General features: G+C 34.3%; 2 protein-coding genes across 3 annotated transcripts; both read left to right on the top strand.

Moving 5' to 3' along the window:
* On the top strand, positions 4536-9738 carry LOC107612925 (protein MEI2-like 1). 2 transcript variants are annotated; one of them, XM_016314714.2, is made up of 12 exons: positions 4536-4619; positions 4821-5233; positions 5336-5494; positions 5589-5705; positions 5795-5940; positions 6199-6278; positions 6360-6767; positions 7271-7904; positions 8157-8241; positions 8329-8397; positions 8589-8768; positions 8881-9738. In XM_016314714.2, the coding sequence occupies exons 1-12, from the start codon at positions 4556-4558 to the stop codon at positions 9034-9036; spliced, it is 2511 nt and encodes an 836-aa protein (XP_016170200.2). In that variant the 5' UTR covers positions 4536-4555; the 3' UTR covers positions 9037-9738. The 2 variants fall into 2 exon arrangements, with proteins under 2 accessions (XP_016170200.2, XP_016170199.2); XM_016314713.2 differs by having other exon boundaries at positions 7265-7904.
* Positions 12447-17710, top strand: LOC107613801 (protein tipD). The gene is made up of 7 exons (XM_016315957.2): positions 12447-12718; positions 13830-14226; positions 14391-14547; positions 15051-15095; positions 15900-16065; positions 16173-16540; positions 17058-17710. The coding sequence occupies exons 1-7, from the start codon at positions 12572-12574 to the stop codon at positions 17374-17376; spliced, it is 1599 nt and encodes a 532-aa protein (XP_016171443.1). The 5' UTR covers positions 12447-12571; the 3' UTR covers positions 17377-17710.

The following is a 17710-nucleotide window of genomic DNA, read 5'->3' as shown; positions in this document are numbered from 1 at the left end:
GCATTATTGCACAACAAGATAATTTGTGTGTGTTATGCTGTAAGTCTGAAGAGACTGCGTTTCATTTGTTTATTGGGTGTGAGTTCACTTGGCAGGTGTGGAGTGCGTGGCTGTTCGCTCTTGGGAGGTTTTGGACAATGCCATGTTCTTTAAAGGAGCACTTTCTAAGTTGGACGAATGGTTCAGTGCGAAAGGATGAGATAAAGCGGTGGTTCATTGGTTTTTTTGCTGTTATATGGACAATCTGGCAAAAAAGGAATTGTAGAATCTTCAAAAACCAAGAATCGAGTGTGGAAGAAATTCTGAACAGGTCTTTCGAATTCTATGATGAATGGCTTGGTGGTGAACCCTTTGGTTGTTGATGGCATTGCCGAAGATGACTAGGGGTTGTCATGTATGCTGAGTTGTCCAGTGTTGTTATCTGGGTTCATGTGTTGTATGGTTTGTTTTAATGCTCCACCTTGTGTGTTGAGCTCTTTACTTTAAAAAAAAAGATTCAATGTGATTTATGTTTTTATACTTGTCTTGAGTTTAGTTTTTTCTGATGTCACTATTTTAAAATTTCAGTATTATTTTAATTTAGATTGGTTTGGTGTCTCTATGTAGTATCATCATCCTTCTTTTCCTCTTTCCTTTCATCATCATAAGAAGAAAAAAAAATCAAATAAAGAAAAGGAATAAATACATAATACTACAAAAGTACTAAAAAGAGAAAAAGAAAAAATACAGCAACTACGTGTAGAGCAATAAATACGCAAAGAACAAAAAAGAGGAGGTACGTAAAGAAAAAGAAAGAACGCGAAGGAAAAAATGCACGATATCATTCCTGGGAATTAGAGTATATCTACACGTTCTCATTAATGAAACGATTTTTGTTAACTTTGAACTAACTTAATTAGAATTGATTATAAAAATACTTAAATATATAGCAAAATTGTTAATAAAATATGAAAAAGTATTGGGTACCAAGAGTCAATTTGTCAATTTTTGACAACTCAATTAATAATTAATACTTTTAAATTATTTTAATAAATTTAAATTTCAAAAAATGACATTAATGAGAAATTTGAATAATAAGGATTGTGTTGAGTAACCGTCCACAAGGTCACTGTGATCAGCGTTCGTTTTCCTCCTATCATCGCAACATCTCCTTTCTCGCCAACAGCACCGCTTCGCTGCCACTGCAGCGCGCTCCCGTCACAGCTGCATAACGACCATGTCACCGGCTCTTTGGTGCGCGGCCGTTTTGCTCTGGTAGAAGCTTTTATTTTGCAGGTTGCAATCATCTTCCTCGCCAGGTGCCGATTCGGGGCCGTTGCGGTGCACTGCTGTTCCAGCCGCAATAACCGCTGCGTCGCCGGTTCATTGGTGTGCCGCCATTTTGTGACGGTGAAACCTGTTATCGCGAAAATTCGTGCGTGTTCCATCACCTGATTGCCATCGAACGTGCATCCCTCGACGTCGTCCAGAAGCCGCAAACAAAAATTCCGCATTCTCAGACGACTTCGTCGATGGAACGTAAGTTTGGAGAAGAAGGAACTAATGCATCATCCATTGATGTGGGTTATGAATATTCTTCTAATGGATGTGTCTTTAGAAAGTGTCTTTTTGTACATGTGTCTTCTAATGGAGGTGTATTTTGTGAATGGTGTCTTGTACAGTAATGGCGACACTTAGATACACTTCAGAAGACCAGTGGTTACTCGCCGATGAAAGCACGTGCGTCATTGACCATTGTTGACGCCGGCGATGGAAACACGTCCAAAGATGGAGGAGAGGTCGGAAAAGGATAGTCGTCGGAGTTAGAGGATGAGACTGGACTTGAACAGTGAAAGACAGGATTAAGTATGTTTACTAGTGGTAATTGGGGATGAATTAGGTTTACCATGGATGATTAGACATATGTTTTTTTTTTTTTGAAATGAGCTCTAAAATTCAGTTCAATAAAAGTTGGTAGGAGTTGGCAGCACTCTTCTTAGTTATCTAGCAGAATTAATAAAATATAGGATTGATTCTCATCTTGTTATACGAAATCAATACAAAATTAATTATTGTAGTCAACATAAATAATTTAAATGTATATAATATCAAAAAATATATTGACCTATTGGTTAAAGTGCTTACAAAACTGCCAACGAATTACAACTCAAATAGCATAGTCTTCTCATATTTATCTAGAAATCGCAGCTCAATCTTATCTTTAGTAAAAAAAAAGTGCTGATACAAAAATAGTTATTATATTCAACATAAATAATTTAATCATAGACCAAAAAATATCCCAACCAGAGAGGGCAACCGGCGAGTGCAAAATCTCGCCGGAATTCCGCTCCGCGGTTGCCGGAATCTCCATTTTTTCCGATTCAAACTTCGAATTTTGGATTACATCACTTTTTTCCATTTTCCTTGTTTTCGCTTGGTGTTGTTATTATTACATAGGAAAGAAAATATTTCAGAATTCGTTCGGCAGAAACCAACAATTTTTGGTGTTAATGTTTACGTTACTTCCTTCATCTTGACCCTCTTTTTCGGGCGGTGAAGGGGTGTACAACGAGGCAATGCAGTAAACAACAAAAGCAAAGAGGGTTTCTACAGAGATCTCTTGCTCTATATAAGCTTCTAGGACCCTCTCCAAAGATTCAATTTCATTTTCCTGAGCTTGAAGGAAGAGATAGAAAAAAAAAGTTGTTTTCTTGGGGTTTGGTGTTTGTGTTGAAATTTTTTAACAAAGGTGAGAATTTTCGTTGAAACTGGTATCTGTTTGTTTAAGTCAGAATAGATTTTGATTTTTTTTGAATTATCTTTGTCTTTGGTGCCAGTGGATATGATTTCTTGCTCAGATTAGAACCTCCTCTGTGTTATTCTTTTTGATCTGTTAGATTAGACTGTTGTTGAAAAAAAATTGAATTTCTTACCCTTCCGTCTTGATCTGCGTTTGTTCCGGGTCTTTTTTATTTTATTTTTCATGTAAATTCTTTTCACTCCTTCTATCTTTTTTTTTTTCAATTCCGGTGGATGATTTTGTCCATTTTTCATAATTTTATCTTTTTTGCAGCCGAATTTCTAGGCTGTGTTAGGTTGTTGGTAGGTGAGCAACGATGTTTCTGATAGTTTTTTTCTTCTAATATATTATTCATCCTTTGCTGTTGTTCCATCTGGTACTGTTCAGTGGTAGATGCTACTGTTTCTGGTTTGATATCTTTGATTTTCCCTTTTTAAGCTGTAATTCATGTAGCACCTCTAAAAGAGTTTAAAGTAGTCCCCTTTTTGTTACCTTTCTTTGATTCTTCAGTTTTGGGGTTGGTTTTGTTCTTAGAGTTATGATGGATGGTATTTTTTTAGTGGGTTTGAAATGGGGTTAGATTTTTTTATGTGGATTGGTTTTGTATATTCATTGTTATATGTCATTTCCTTTGTGTATAGCAAATGACCTTAAATTTTCCAGCAGATGATAGGGAAATAAAGGCTAGTAAGTGAGATTGTGGATTTCTGGATTCTCAGCTGAAGGATGCCTTTTGAAGTAATGAACCAGAGGGGCGTTTCGACCTCGTCTCACTTTTACGACGACATCTCCTTTCCTCCAGAGGTGAGGATTATCCTCACTCTCTCACTTTGGTGTTCTTAAATTTTATCATATAAATTTAAGAACTTTGGCACTAGTTTCCAAAAGGTTGATAAAATTATGTGTGATCTTGATGATATTCCCCTTTTGAACTATTGTTGGTTTTTCTAAAAGTGTGTGGAATTTTGTATGAGCAGAAGAATCCTGGATTACGGAAGCAAAAATCTATTCACGAGCGATACCCGCAAGGTTAGGTCCTATCAACTCATCATTTGTTAATAGTCCCACACAAGTTATTGTTCTGTTTCGTGTCGTTAAATTCTATCGTTGTTGCCCTGAGTATCTACTAACTAATTTTTTGTACGTAGAGGTTGCATGAACAGTTTTGTATTTGGGTTTAGAATCTTATGCCTTAGATGATGCCATTGGGGTTTTGATTGAAACTCCCTTTTGGGATTTAAAAGTAATATTTCTCTCACTTTCTGTTTCAAATTCTTATAATTGTTTTGTTGCATTTGGAATACATGATTATAAATGTAGTTGTGAAATAGCCTTAACACAAGTAATTGCTCTGTACTCTAAAACTAGTACATCTTTCACTTGTTGTTGAATGCTAGTATGCTTGTCTAACCTATATCTGTCTTTCATTTGCTATGAATTACTGGATAAGACAATGATAACTTTCCAATGTTGCAAGTATGTTTATTGAGTATTTGACTCTAGCTTACAATTGATACTATTGTTTCAGTTTGTTGCGAAAACCTAATTGCTGCAACCTTTATTAATGCTTCGTAATGCATGTATAATTTATGATGCCATCCTTTAAACGCTTTAATTGTTGCAAAACTATGATTATTAATTATGATATCTTAATATAGATGTTTCAATTTGTTATATTGAAGCTCATGTATGCGTTTTTGGTATGTTTACTCTTAAGATTTCACTGCTATTTTTTATGCTAATTTTTAAGGCAAATAATGTAATATCCATCTCTACATGCATTTGTTTCGTGAAAGCAGTCTATTCTCAAGTTCATTGTCTGATATGTTTACTCAAAAGTGTAAGAATCTTTTTATCCATGCTAAGATATTTGCATGCTTGTATAATGGTTAATGCAGAGTGGTAAAGGAATTAGTACTGATGCCCTTTTATCTTACTAGAACTTGAGATGCAAACTAAGAAAAGTTTTCTATTCATTTTGGTTTTATATTAGTTGAGTTGATATCCTCATGGGCCTCTTTATATGTGTTTCTTGGTGCAGTGAGATTAATGGGGAATGATGTTTTCCGGGATCAGTCTGTTTCCGTTGGTTCCCTTCCTGAGGAAGAACCATATAAATCTCTTCAAGAAATTGAGGCTGACACTATTGGGAATCTTCTTCCTGATGAGGATGACCTGTTTTCTGGTGTTGCTGATGAGTTAGGATCCAATGTTCATGCCAAAGCAAATGATGATTTCGAAGATTTTGATTTGTTTAGCAGTGGGGGAGGCATGGAGTTAGAAGGAGATGAACATCTAGTTTCAGGAAAAAGAGCCAGCGGCTTAGAAGGAGATCTTGGTTATTTCGGAGGTTCCAAAGGAAAAATTCCTTTTGGTGACCAATCTTCTAGGACACTTTTTGTTAGAAACATTAATAGCAATGTAGATGACTCTGAGCTGAAGACTCTCTTCGAGGTGAAACATTTATTTTCTTATGCTGGTAGATGCTGTCTCAGAATTTCTTTAATTATCATACCACTAATCATAAAATTTTAATGGACTATTTTTTCCTGGCAGCAATATGGAGATATCCGAACCATGTATACCGCTTGCAAGCCTCGCGGTTTTGTCATGATTTCTTATTATGATATAAGGGCAGCACAAAATGCAATGAAAGCACTCCAACATAAGTCGTTGAGATCTCGAAAGCTTGATATACATTATTCAATTCCAAAGGTAGTTACTGCTATATTCTTCCCTTGTCAGTTACTTTGTATTTCAAGTTCTTTTGCTTTGCTTATGGTTTTATCTTTATTTGATGGCATGTTAGGGCAATGCTCCAGAAAAGGATATTGGTCATGGTGGTGTGATGATATCTGGTCTTGATTCATCTGTTTCAAATGAGGAACTTAAGCATATTTTCGCATTATATGGAGAAATTAAAGAAGTAAGTTTTTATTGTGGGCTTTCACCCTTTTTGCTTCATGTGTCTTAACAAGGATGATTTTGGCATTGATAATTATTGTGTAATTGCAGATATATGAATCTCCTGAAGTGAATCATGTGAAATTCATCGAGTTCTATGATGTGCGAGCTGCAGAAGCTTCTCTTGGTGCTTCGAACAGGATCTGCATTCCTGGGAAGCAGATCAAGCTTGAACCTGGCCATCCTAGAAATGCTATGTATTGGCTCTCCCTTCTACTTTTAGTTTTAATTTATTTTCTTCTTGTTATAGAATATTTTAAAACTTTTTCTTCTGCTTTTTATGTGTCCATTTGTAATTAATGATCTCTACACGGAATCTTTATTTTGGATCTGCATATTTAACTTTGCTCCATTTGATAGTATTTTTCGTCTTTAGTGATTAAGTCTTTAATCACCATGATGGGAAAATATTACCTCTTTCCTTTTTAACAATTCTGGAAACCTTGCTTTTGTAGTCTAATGCAGCAGTCTCAAAAGGGACAAGAAGAACCAGATTTTGTTCATAATCTTAGTGATAACTTATTAAGACAGAACGGTATGATTTTGTCTGCTTCGGCTTATTTTCACCCTTATGAAGTTGAGATGTTCTTGGTCTCACTACATATGTAATTTACAGCAACATCTTCTGGAGCAGCCACATCTGGTGGCAGCTTGGAGAGTGGATATAATCAGGGGTTTCAATCTGCAAAAAGGATACCTCTGAATGGTTTTGTTGATAATGCATTATATCCTGTGGGTTCTAGCATACCAAAGATGGCAAGAGGGGCTTCTGGTGGAAAAGTATCCGGAGTTTACGAGTCTGCAAATGTTGTTGATGCAATGAAACTGGGATCTATTACAAGGTTCCATCCTCATTCTTTACCTGAGTTTCATGATGGTTTAGCTAGTGGTAGTCCCTACAACTTTTCAAACCCCATCAGCAATGTTGCTGCCAGTATTGGAACTGGATCGACAGAATTGTCGGACAGCAGGCATATTCAGGGGATTGGCTCACCTGGCAACCTAGCTGAATTTAATGCAGTAGGTAAGTGCATTGTTCATTCTACTACTGTTTTCCTCAAACTGCATCCTTGCAATTTTTATGATGATGCATACTGTTGTCAATATTTTCATAATATTTTTAAATAACTGAAATTTTAACTTATACACAAAAGTCAAATTATTTAATAAAAAAAAGGCAGTCCGGTGCACAAGCATCCCACATTAACGCAAGTTCCGGGGAAGGGCTGCACCCAAAGGGTGTAATGTACACAACCTAACACCTGATAACTACATTAGTGGCTGTTTCCATGGCTTGAATGCGTGACCTTGAGATACGGAGACAACTCAACCGTTGCTCCAAGGCTGTCCTTCAAAAGTCAAATTATTTAATATTTGTTGAAATTTAGACTTGTCCTTGTCTATCTGAGACTAAGCATTCCGGATTGAATAGTTGTCTTGAATTTGGCTTTTCTATCAGCATGCAAGTGGTATATGCTGAGTGGTTGTAGCATGAAGAGATATCTGATGTGAATTCAATAGTTTCAGGAAACGGGAGCCGCCCGCCTCAGGGACTTTATCATATGTGGAACAACTCCAACTTGCATCAGCAACCTCCATCAAATGCCATGCTTTGGCATAAAACACCACCATCCTTTATTAATGGTGCTGGTGCTCCTGGTGTTCCGCAGATGCCCGGCTTTCCTAGAACACCACCTCATGTGCTGAGATCATCACAGATAGACCATCATGTCGGATCAGCACCGGTCGTTACTGCCTCACCCTGGGAAAGACAGCCTTCTTACTTGGGAGAGTCTCCTGAAGCTTCTAGTTTTCGAATGGGATCTTTAGGAAGTACAGGTTTTCATGGTTCTTGGCAGATGCATCCTCCGGACTTGTCTTCTCGCAACATGTTTTCTCATGTGGGTGGGAACAGTACAGAATTGTCATCCAGTGCTGGGCAGGGATCTCCTAAGTTGTCACATTTTTTCCCAGGGAGACTTCCCATGAATTCAATGCTGAAGTTTGATTCGGCCAATGAACGGATGAGAAGCCTCTATCATCGTAGAAGTGAAGCAAATACTAACAGTGCTGATAAAAAGCAATATGAGCTTGATCTAGGCCGCATATTGCGCGGGGAAGATAACCGAACCACACTTATGATAAAAAATATTCCAAACAAGTATGCCATTTGTCGTCCTAGCTTCTTGACATTTTATTTAAGTACACATTTTACAGTTAATGGTATTGTCTTTAGCATTTGATTGTTAATTCTTACCTTTTGCATTTTGACTCATTTTCCGTTACAGATGGAATCACACGTTTTTACATTCCCTTTTTGTATTTAATCAATCAGTTTTTCCCAACTGATTTTACATGGAGTAAATCATGCAAATTTTTGTTGATCTTTTTAGATGTTTTATTATTTTGGCAGGTATACTTCAAAGATGCTTCTTGCTGCCATCGATGAGCAATGTCGGGGAACTTATGATTTTCTGTATTTGCCAATTGACTTCAAGGCAAGCATATATTTGGAGTTTGTTAGTTCTTTCCTTATCTTAAAACAATCATAACTGTTTCTAACTCAATTCTATTCATGGTTGCAGAACAAATGTAATGTTGGCTATGCATTCATCAACATGATTGACCCTGGTCAAATTATTCAGTTCCATCAGGTTCTTTGATTGTTCTTATGTTATAGTAATTCAAGTTATTTATGTACGCAATGAGAAATTCTTTTTTACTCCATGGAGCACAAAGAATTTACTTCATGGAGTATGAAATAATGTCTTGTATGCAATATGATTTAGTTAATATGTTTGCTTGTGCATAAATTGATGAAGCTAATATTGAAACTGTTTTGCAGGCTTTTAATGGGAAAAAATGGGAGAAGTTTAACAGTGAGAAAGTAGCTGTACTTGCATATGCCCGAATTCAAGGAAAAGCTGCTCTGATTGCTCATTTCCAGAATTCAAGTCTAATGAATGAAGATAAACGTTGTCGCCCCATTCTCTTCCACACGGATGGCCCAAATGCTGGTGATCCGGTAAATTAGCTTGTCCTTTAGTCTATAATTTACCAAGGAACTGATATAGTGATATACCAGTCAAAAGTTGGTTCGAATTTTCATTAGCTGATACTTAATGAACTGTCTACAGGAGCCTTTCCCCTTGGGAAACAATATTCGAACAAGGCCAGGAAAATCTCGTACGAGTGCTAACGATGAGAATCGCAACCAAGGGAGTTCTTCAGCTGCAGCCGGAGATGAATCTGCTAATGGAGTAGAGTCGTCCTTGAGTTCATCGAAAACCTGACCATAGTAGCCTCAGGCACTAACAGTACTATGCTGTATTTCATGCCAACCCAAGTATGTATATTGACATTCTCTTTTTTGATCAGTCGACATGGAGTTGGAGCCGTTAGGACAGGTGGGCTCACAATTTTGGCTTATAGAGGAGCCTTTGCAGGAGTTTTTGGAGGCCGAGGACCGAGGTACATAACCAGAATGAAGTTGCTGATATTTAGTGTTATCTTTATGTTTTCCTTGCATGGCGCCGTCATGCTACACTGGACAACTTTAGAGAGTATGGCTTAACCGAAAAGCTTTAAATTTTGGCTAGCTTTGAATGGACATGACAATTTGAAGTTCCCTTTGAGATTGGTTCACATACATCATTGTGAGTCTCAAACTCTTCAAGGATGTTTTGTTCTCAAGATTATCTTGTTTATATTTGTATTTTTGGTTTATGTTGTTGTATCCCTGGGCATTGGTGTCCTAAAGGGACTTTGTCATTTTTAACTTTTTTTAATGTCTATATAGAATGTTATTGTTGAAGGAAAAGCTTTAATTTGAACATTTACTTCTATGGTACTAGTTTTGTTCAAATTTTTGCTTATTTGCTTGGTATTTCTGAATTCCTGGCATGAAATGGGTAGAAACACTACCTAATATGATGCTATACCTATGTAGTTTTTCATAAACATACCATATTATATTTATTCAAATATGATTTTAATTTTGGGGCACTTTAGTGTATAAAAGGTTTCCTACATAAGTGTTGTCATATTGAAACATTTTTTCAAATACAAAAATGTCATCAATTCTTTTACACTATTTAGCATATAGTAATTAAACCTTTTATTTTGGTAACAAATTTGATAAGCAGATTGTTCATAATTTTTTTTTTTTTTTTTATTTTCAAGTGGAATGATTGCTAGGATGAATAAAACAAGATTTTATTTTCATACAACTCTGTCATTTAATCATTGTTTGAGTACAACTGAGCTCTAAGCCACTCATTTCTTTTGCCATGTGATCAATTATATTAGGATTTGTTTATATTCTAAGATGATAATGACACAACATTTTCTGTATGGGCAATGGACTTATGGATCCTTATGTGGTCCACTGTTAGCTAAGATGTATGGCACACTTTGAATTTAGCTTTGATGCGGGGAAATATGCGAATTTTAAAATTTTATAAGATACGAAAATATGTATATGTATAAAATATAAAGTATTTTTTAGATAAATTATAATGATATTTTGATATTTTATTGATATTAAAATATAAATTAATTTTTTTTGTTATTTTTAATATTTTAGTTTAATTATATAAAGTATTTAAATATTTTTTGTTTAATAAATAATAATATATTATTTTTAAATTTATTTTAAAAATATATGTTAAAAATAAGGTTGGACATATTCATACATGATGATATTTAGATGTATTTAAGTGTGTTCGAACAAGAATTTTTTATTAAGACATAATTGAACGGGAGTGGATCTTCTCCTGTGGGAAAAATTCTCCTGTGGGAAAAAAATTGGATAGTGTCCAGTGTTTGATCTCACCATTTATTGTTCTCTTTCTTATTAATTTCTGATTCCACTTTTATTCTCTCCGGTAAAAAAAAATGGAAAAGATCCATTTCCTAATTGGACATAACAAATACGTGTCGAATGAATACACGTGAACATGACAACTCAATGAAGTGTCCGTTTTTCGTAAGAATTTAGCCACTCAACCTTTTATTCTCCAAATTGATCTAGGTTTAACTTACATGTAAATCCCTAATCAACGGAGATTCACGCCGGTGAAATTGAGAAATTTATTTGGATATTTATAAAATTTGATTTTTTTTTTGGTGACATAAAAACAAAAGAAAGAGCAAAAGGAAAGACAAACTACTCGTGGAATTTTGGAAACTATTTTGACCATAACCTCTTATTTTATTATAATCTAACTCTTAACGCTATTACTTCAAATTAGATTTTAGGGTTTACTCATTAATTAATTATTTATTAATGAATATCTACCAATCCCATGAAAAAGTAGCAAGTTTATATTTGTAAGTAACTTACTATTTCGGTGCAAAAGTTTTCTTCCTTTATTTTGCATCCATACGCTGAATGTGAAAAGTTATATGGTTTTACAATCTTTTGTTTTCTGTGATTCACTTTATTATGGTCATATTTTGGAATGCTCTATATTTGTTTCCTTGACAAACTTTAATTCCATTTTGCCAAATATAGTATGTGATAAATAAAATAGCACAACTATGTTTTATAATTATTTTTGTATTGAAATTATTTATTTTGATTTATGTATAGTAAATTATCTAATAGATTTGATCCAATCGATCTACTTCCTAATTTTGCTGACAGAAAAAATGGAAGTGTTGTAATATGTTTGGAATAAAATCTGCTTTGCGTGTTCGATTTGGTGATGAGAACAAATTATGGTTTTTCTTCTTTTGCAAAATACTTTTTTTTTATAACTCATTTTATATAATTAAAATTACGTTTTAACATAATTTTAAACATGATTGGTGAAAAGATTTCAACTCCAAATGGACTATAAGCATATAAGATATTAGGTTTTCTTTTGCTGATCAAAATTGAGAATTTAGATGAAAATGTATGATAAAGATGATACAAATGAAACTATATTAAGGTTTTGTTTGGTTGAGTTTTTATGAAAATATTTTTTTTAATTATTTTTTTTTTAAAAATTTTATAAAAAAGTAAAAGTAATTTTATGTTTAAATATCTCATTTTAAAAGATTTTTTTATTTATCAATTATGTTTGGGTATAACAATATAAAAGTACTTTTTTGTTTATTTATTACGTGAAAAATATTTTTTAATGAAAAAAGATCTTTTAAAAAAAGATGTAAATTACAGCTTCTAAAAAAAGATGTTTTTTTATTTATTTTTTTAATATTTTTATTTTTACTACTAGAAATTTGCCAAACACTCTAAAAAATAAAAAAAATATTTTTTCGTTGAATTATCCTAGATAATGGCGCACAAACAAATACTAAAAATATACATGTTTTCAATTAATGAAATATTATTTTTATATATTTTAAAAATAACTATTACATAATAAAAAAGTTGAATTAGCCAATAATATGTAATTAGATGATGACATATAAAAACATATTTGACATATATGAATTTTTTTGTTCATTGATAGAAAAAAAAAAAAGAAAAGTTATCATCATCTTCATCGATATATAGTTAGTGGATTTAATTTGAATATATTTTCTTCTCTCTCTCTATCTATCTATCTATATCTATCTATCTATAATACTAAGTTATTTTTTTGGAAAAAACAGCTCGCCGACTTCAATTATTTATATTTTTATTTATTAATAGTTAATTAATTTATTAATGTGATAATAATACACAAATAAGTATTGATTATTGATTAATATTAATATTAATATTAATAATTAGGTAACATTTTTCGTGCTCTTAGAAATGTTAGTACTGTTACCGTCTCTTCTTCTCTTCTATTCTCTTCTCTTCTCAGAGAAATAGCATCGTAGTAATCTCCGAAAATGGATAACGGCGAAGATAACGGCGTTAACGGCGCCGGCGGAACCACTACCAAGGAGGAGCAAGAGGAGGCATTGGTAGCTCTCATCGAACACCGTACTCGCGAAGTCAAAAACCTCCGTCACCGCCTCTCCTATTACAAATCGCAGGTTTTTATTTTTTTTTCTTTTTAACCTCTCATTTTTCCGTTATTATGCTTCCACATTTCGATTTGTTTATTTATTTATTTATTTATTTATTTATGATATTGAACTGTTTCGAATGATTAACAGTATTTGAGCTAGGAGGGAAAAAAAAGGAGCATGTTCATTATATATGAGTGTTTGTTTCTTTTGTAGCAGAATTGATGTAAAGTTAGAATAACTTTGAATTCATGTTTTCACAGTTATAAAGAATCTATTTGATTCGTTGCTTTATTTTCTTTGTTTTGTTGGTATAAAAGTCGAGAAAATCGTGGTTTGTTGTGTGCCCTTTTTTTGGTTCCTGAAGGTAGAAACATAGATACTTTTGATATACTTTAGTCTTTACTTGCATGAAGTTCATTTCACTCTGCTATATGGCTGGTTCTGCTTTTTGTTGGCAACCATAATGCATTTCTTTCTTTATGGAAAAATTGTAAATTTTATATTTTTTTTGGGTTCCATAAGCTTCTTAATGAAAGCAAGGAAAAAAGAGAAGTTTTTGTAACCCTAATGCAGCAATTATGAAATTCCTAAGATTATTTTGATTCTCCACTTGTATTTTTACTCTCCTACAAAACTCACTTTAACTGCTGAAGCATGTAGTTTTGTTTCTAGTTAATAGGTTGATATGTGGTCATTGTAATCCTGTGACAACTTATTTTGAATTTTCTGTTGATAGTATTCAACATTTGGTTTTCTCTTTTATTCTTTGGAATGCGCTTTTGTTTTGGTAGCAGTTGCATATGCATGCATACAAGTTGGTTCACTCTGGTTGGTTCTGACTTCAGTATGAATACACTGCAAATGTGTTTTGTGTCATGTTTTGATGGCTGTAGTTTGGTTTGGCTCTTGTTTAAACTGTATTCTGTGATGGAATCTTTCTATGAATTTCGAAAAACTTATTTATGAATAAATTGTTCTTAGGTTTGGAGCAATGCTATCCATGTTGTCAATATTTCAAGTGATAACTTTTTGTCTTCTAATTTTGATATTGTGAAACATTATCATCTGTAGTCTGCACAATTTTTTTTTTGAATCTCTTCTCAGAATTATTTGCTGAATGTATGTTTTGGTGCAGCTTGAGGAAGCAGAAAAAAGGCTGCAAGATTCCGAGACAAAATTGGCTCGCCTTCGAGGTCAAACTAATAATGCTGTGTCATCTAGAAGTTCCTTAGACAATGGAATTAAAACTGTGAAGGTAGAACGTAGATCAAGCAGTCCAACAGATAGAAATGAAGATTCTTCCAAAAAACACCATCAATCCAAACCAGAACTTCTTATTCCTGCCGTGCAACCAAAAACTTCGCAACCAACACCGCCAAGATCTTCTACAAAAGCTGCCGTAACTTCTGGTTCTGAAGCAAGTCCATCAGTTCACAGTTCTGGTTCTAGAGTAAAATCTGAAATATCCCAAAGACCTTCTTCTGAGAAGAAGAGTACTGAAGACAAGGACAGAGGGACCAAAAGGAAGTTTGGTAAGACATTCATCTCTAGCGCGGCCTTCATTTTATGTGGATTTGGCTAGTCCATGGATGATATCAATGGTTATGTGCTTCTCTTTGAATTTCATGTTAGATATTGCTGTCCTCTCCATTTCAAGTGTAACTTTAATTTCACAAGATTTCATTTTGCTTTCCAGAGCAAAAAGAACACAAGGAATTGATTCCTTTAATACGCAAAAGTGCTTCACCAAAGTTGGTATATTGTCATACAAGCAACCATATCTCAAGTCAACACAAGAGGAAATTGCGGAGTCTTGCTTATTGTCCTGTAAATGATAATCTTTTCGTGACCAGGTAATATACGCATTTCTTTTCTATAAATCTTTCCTTTTAGTATGTTAGAGCTACCTTCTTTTTTTCCTCCAAAAAAAAAAAAACTTCTCTCAGCTTTTGGCCACGACAACTCTATTGTAAAATCTTATCAGTTGATACCAAAGGAAATTCGATTGCAATATGACTATTAGGCTTTAAGTTTTAGTGATTCGGCCATATTGAAGAATGTAAAAAGTCTACATGTGTGAGACATTTGATTGCCATCTAAGGTCGTGATTTTAAGTTTCTTTAAACTTGCATATGCTAGGATGCATGATGAGGCTTCTGGAGTATTACCTTTATTCTTGAGTACATTTTCTTTCCGCGTCTTTTGTTGGAACCATTTTCTAAGATTCAAGTTGCTAGAACTAAAGTGATAAAAAATATATAGTGGCTAGGTTTATTATCATCATCATCATTATTATTATAAAAGATTTATCTATCTTCTGAGGCTTATTCTTGCTACTTTTGTGGAATGCTTGCAGTGCTTTGGATGGAGGGCTCAACTTGTGGCAAATTCAGGCTAGGGGGTATACCCTTCATCTTTATCTTTGTTGTTAAATTCCTTAATATTTTTTGAAAATTTTATAGTTTTCCTATTATGTCTTACATACTGGTCCAATGATGGCATCAAAATGTCTGATATGCAAGATATGAACTTAAATGTACAGATCTCCTTTATGGATTTGCAAGCAATTGGACTTTGTGAATCTCACTTTTAATATCATGACATGTCTAACGTTTGGCTCTTGACTCTCTGATCATTTGCTATAATAAGACATTCACTATTAAATGGACAATCTTTCTCAAATGTTTTTTATCAGTGAATGCTGGAAGGTAATACATTTTTTATTTTTTTTTTAAATTTAATTTTTTTTTTGCTTCCTTAATAATACCCAGCTAGGGTATTCCAAGGTTTTGAGTAGCAATGTTATTACATTCGAATTAATATTGGAAAGTAAATAGGTGATATGGATTGTGTGCTAGTTCTACTGCTTTTGAATCTTGCTTTGTTCTTTTGTTTTATTAAATTTCATTAATTTTATACAGTTCTACTTTCATCTTGTTTTGTGTTTGATACTTCAAGAGATACCATGCACAGACTACAGTTTCTTGGTTAATCACAATCTTCCTTTCATGCAGTACTTTTATTGCTGTTGTTGTTTTGGTGAAATGTGAATATGAATATAAATAGAACTAACCAAAGGCCTATTGGAAGTTTCAAAGAGGATGAAAAGGAGTGGTTGATTATAGAATATTATAACTTAAAACTATTTCAAAAGTTGATCTTGTTATCTATAACATGTTCTCTTTCTACGTCTTGACTTTTGTAGATCATCAGCCTCCCGACTTAGCTCTACTGATTGTTCATCCTCAAAGCAGCGGAGATGGCCGGAAGATTTAGCCTGGCACCCAGATGGAAACAGGCTATTTGCAGTATACAGCGCCGATGGGGGAGACTCTCAAGTATCAGTTATGAATCTGAATAAAGGTCGAGGGGTAAGGCTCGTGAGACCAAATATCATGGCGTAAAAGTTAAAAAGTTTTCTACTGGGGTTCTTGTATTGTTGATTGCAGATATATGCAAAATTTGTATGAAATCACAGGGAGATCGAGTAAGATACTTAGAGGACAAGCCGCATGTTAAGGGTATTATCAATGGCATTGTTTTTCCTCCCTGGGAAGATACATGTTTCCTAACTGGCGGAAGTGACCATGCTGTTGTGCTTTGGAGCGAACAAGATGGCGAGAAATGGAAGCCAAAAGCGTTGCACAGGAATCTTCATTCTTCTGCTGTCATGGGTGTTGCTGGTCTACATCATAAACAGATTGTGTTGTCTGCTGGTGCCGACAAGAGAATATTCGGGTTTGATGTTCGTGCTGGTAGAGCAGATTACAGGCATCAAGTTGATACTAAATGCATGAGTGTCCTACCCAATCCATGTGACTTCAATTTATTCATGGTTCAAACAGGGTAAGTCATATCCACTTTGGTTTTCTCAAGTTTTTGCTGTGTTATGTTTGCCTTCGTAACATGTTGGATACTTGGTTTATGGGAAATATATATCAAAGCATGTTCATTTGGAATTAGTAATATACTATTTAGGTTCAAAACCTTAAAAACCAGATGAAATAGTTTTCCCATCTTGTTTGTTAATGAGAAGTCCTGGCCAAAGGTGCGTTTGTCTCGCATCATTTTGGCAAAAAGATCAATTCTTTTTACTTCATATATTTGGTTAACTGATATAATTAGGTTAGGCTGCCTACATTACATCCTTTGGGTGCAACATTTTCCAAATCCTCCAGGCCGCCCCCTTGTTTTTTTTTTTTTCAAGAAATAATCGAAAACAAATAGGTTGAAGCTATGAAATCCCTATTTCTAAAATGTGGCTTGTAGTTTTGGTGGTTATTATTTTCTACATTGAATTCAGAGTATTCTCTTGTTACTTGCAAGTTCACTTGGTATATTAAGTACATTTTCTTTCTTTTAGGACTCATGAGAAGCAGCTAAGGTTATATGATATACGACTGAGGCAGACAGAACTTCATGCTTTCGGATGGAAGCAAGAAAGTAGCGATTCTCAATCGGCTCTGATAAATCAAGCTTGGTCTCCTGATGGACTATACATATCATCTGGTTCAGTAGATCCTGTTATCCACATATTCGACATCAGGTACAACGCGAACAAGCCTTCGCAGTCGATAAGAGCGCATCAGAAGCGCGTCTTCAAAGCAACATGGCTTCAGTCAATGCCTGTTCTCATTTCCATATCTTCGGATCTCAACATTGGATTGCACAAAATTTCATAGGTACAAAGAACATCTCTATAAGACTATACATACGCCCTGCCCCCATGAAAGTAGCGTGTTTCTGTTGCCACTTTTTGTTGGTGATGGATGCTGAATTCTCGTTTTACTTGTAATTTCTGAGGGAAGAACATTAACTTGTGCAACCTTGGGAAGTTTAAGGGTTGCAAAGAGTGAAAAGGGGTAGGCACTTGTTTTGGAACATAGCCTTGACAAATACTAGGAAAGTTTTGGTTGGAAAGGGATGCTCGGATGTTGGATTTGACACCTGTTGGTTGGATACACTGTCAATTACTTAATGGTTAGAAACCTCAAAATCTTTTGATAAAAAAAATAG

Source organism: Arachis ipaensis, chromosome B08 (assembly GCF_000816755.2).
Source record: "Arachis ipaensis cultivar K30076 chromosome B08, Araip1.1, whole genome shotgun sequence".
In the NCBI taxonomy this organism is placed as follows: domain Eukaryota; kingdom Viridiplantae; phylum Streptophyta; class Magnoliopsida; order Fabales; family Fabaceae; genus Arachis; species Arachis ipaensis.
The sequence above is the reverse complement of the archived record's forward strand: the minus strand, read 5'-3'. Positions and strand labels throughout refer to the sequence as shown.

Coding starts and splice junctions, on each gene's coding strand:
- LOC107613801 (XM_016315957.2), top strand. CDS start 12,572: ATGGATAACGGCGAAGATAACGGCGTTAACGGCGCCGGCGGAACCACT. Junction 14,548..15,050: donor GATAATCTTTTCGTGACCAG/GTAATATACGCA, acceptor GAATGCTTGCAG/TGCTTTGGATGGAGGGCTCA. Junction 16,541..17,057: donor TTATTCATGGTTCAAACAGG/GTAAGTCATATC, acceptor TCTTTCTTTTAG/GACTCATGAGAAGCAGCTAA.
- LOC107612925 (XM_016314713.2), top strand. CDS start 4,556: ATGCATTTGTTTCGTGAAAGCAGTCTATTCTCAAGTTCATTGTCTGAT. Junction 5,234..5,335: donor AGCTGAAGACTCTCTTCGAG/GTGAAACATTTA, acceptor TTTTCCTGGCAG/CAATATGGAGATATCCGAAC. Junction 5,706..5,794: donor TATATGGAGAAATTAAAGAA/GTAAGTTTTTAT, acceptor GTGTAATTGCAG/ATATATGAATCTCCTGAAGT.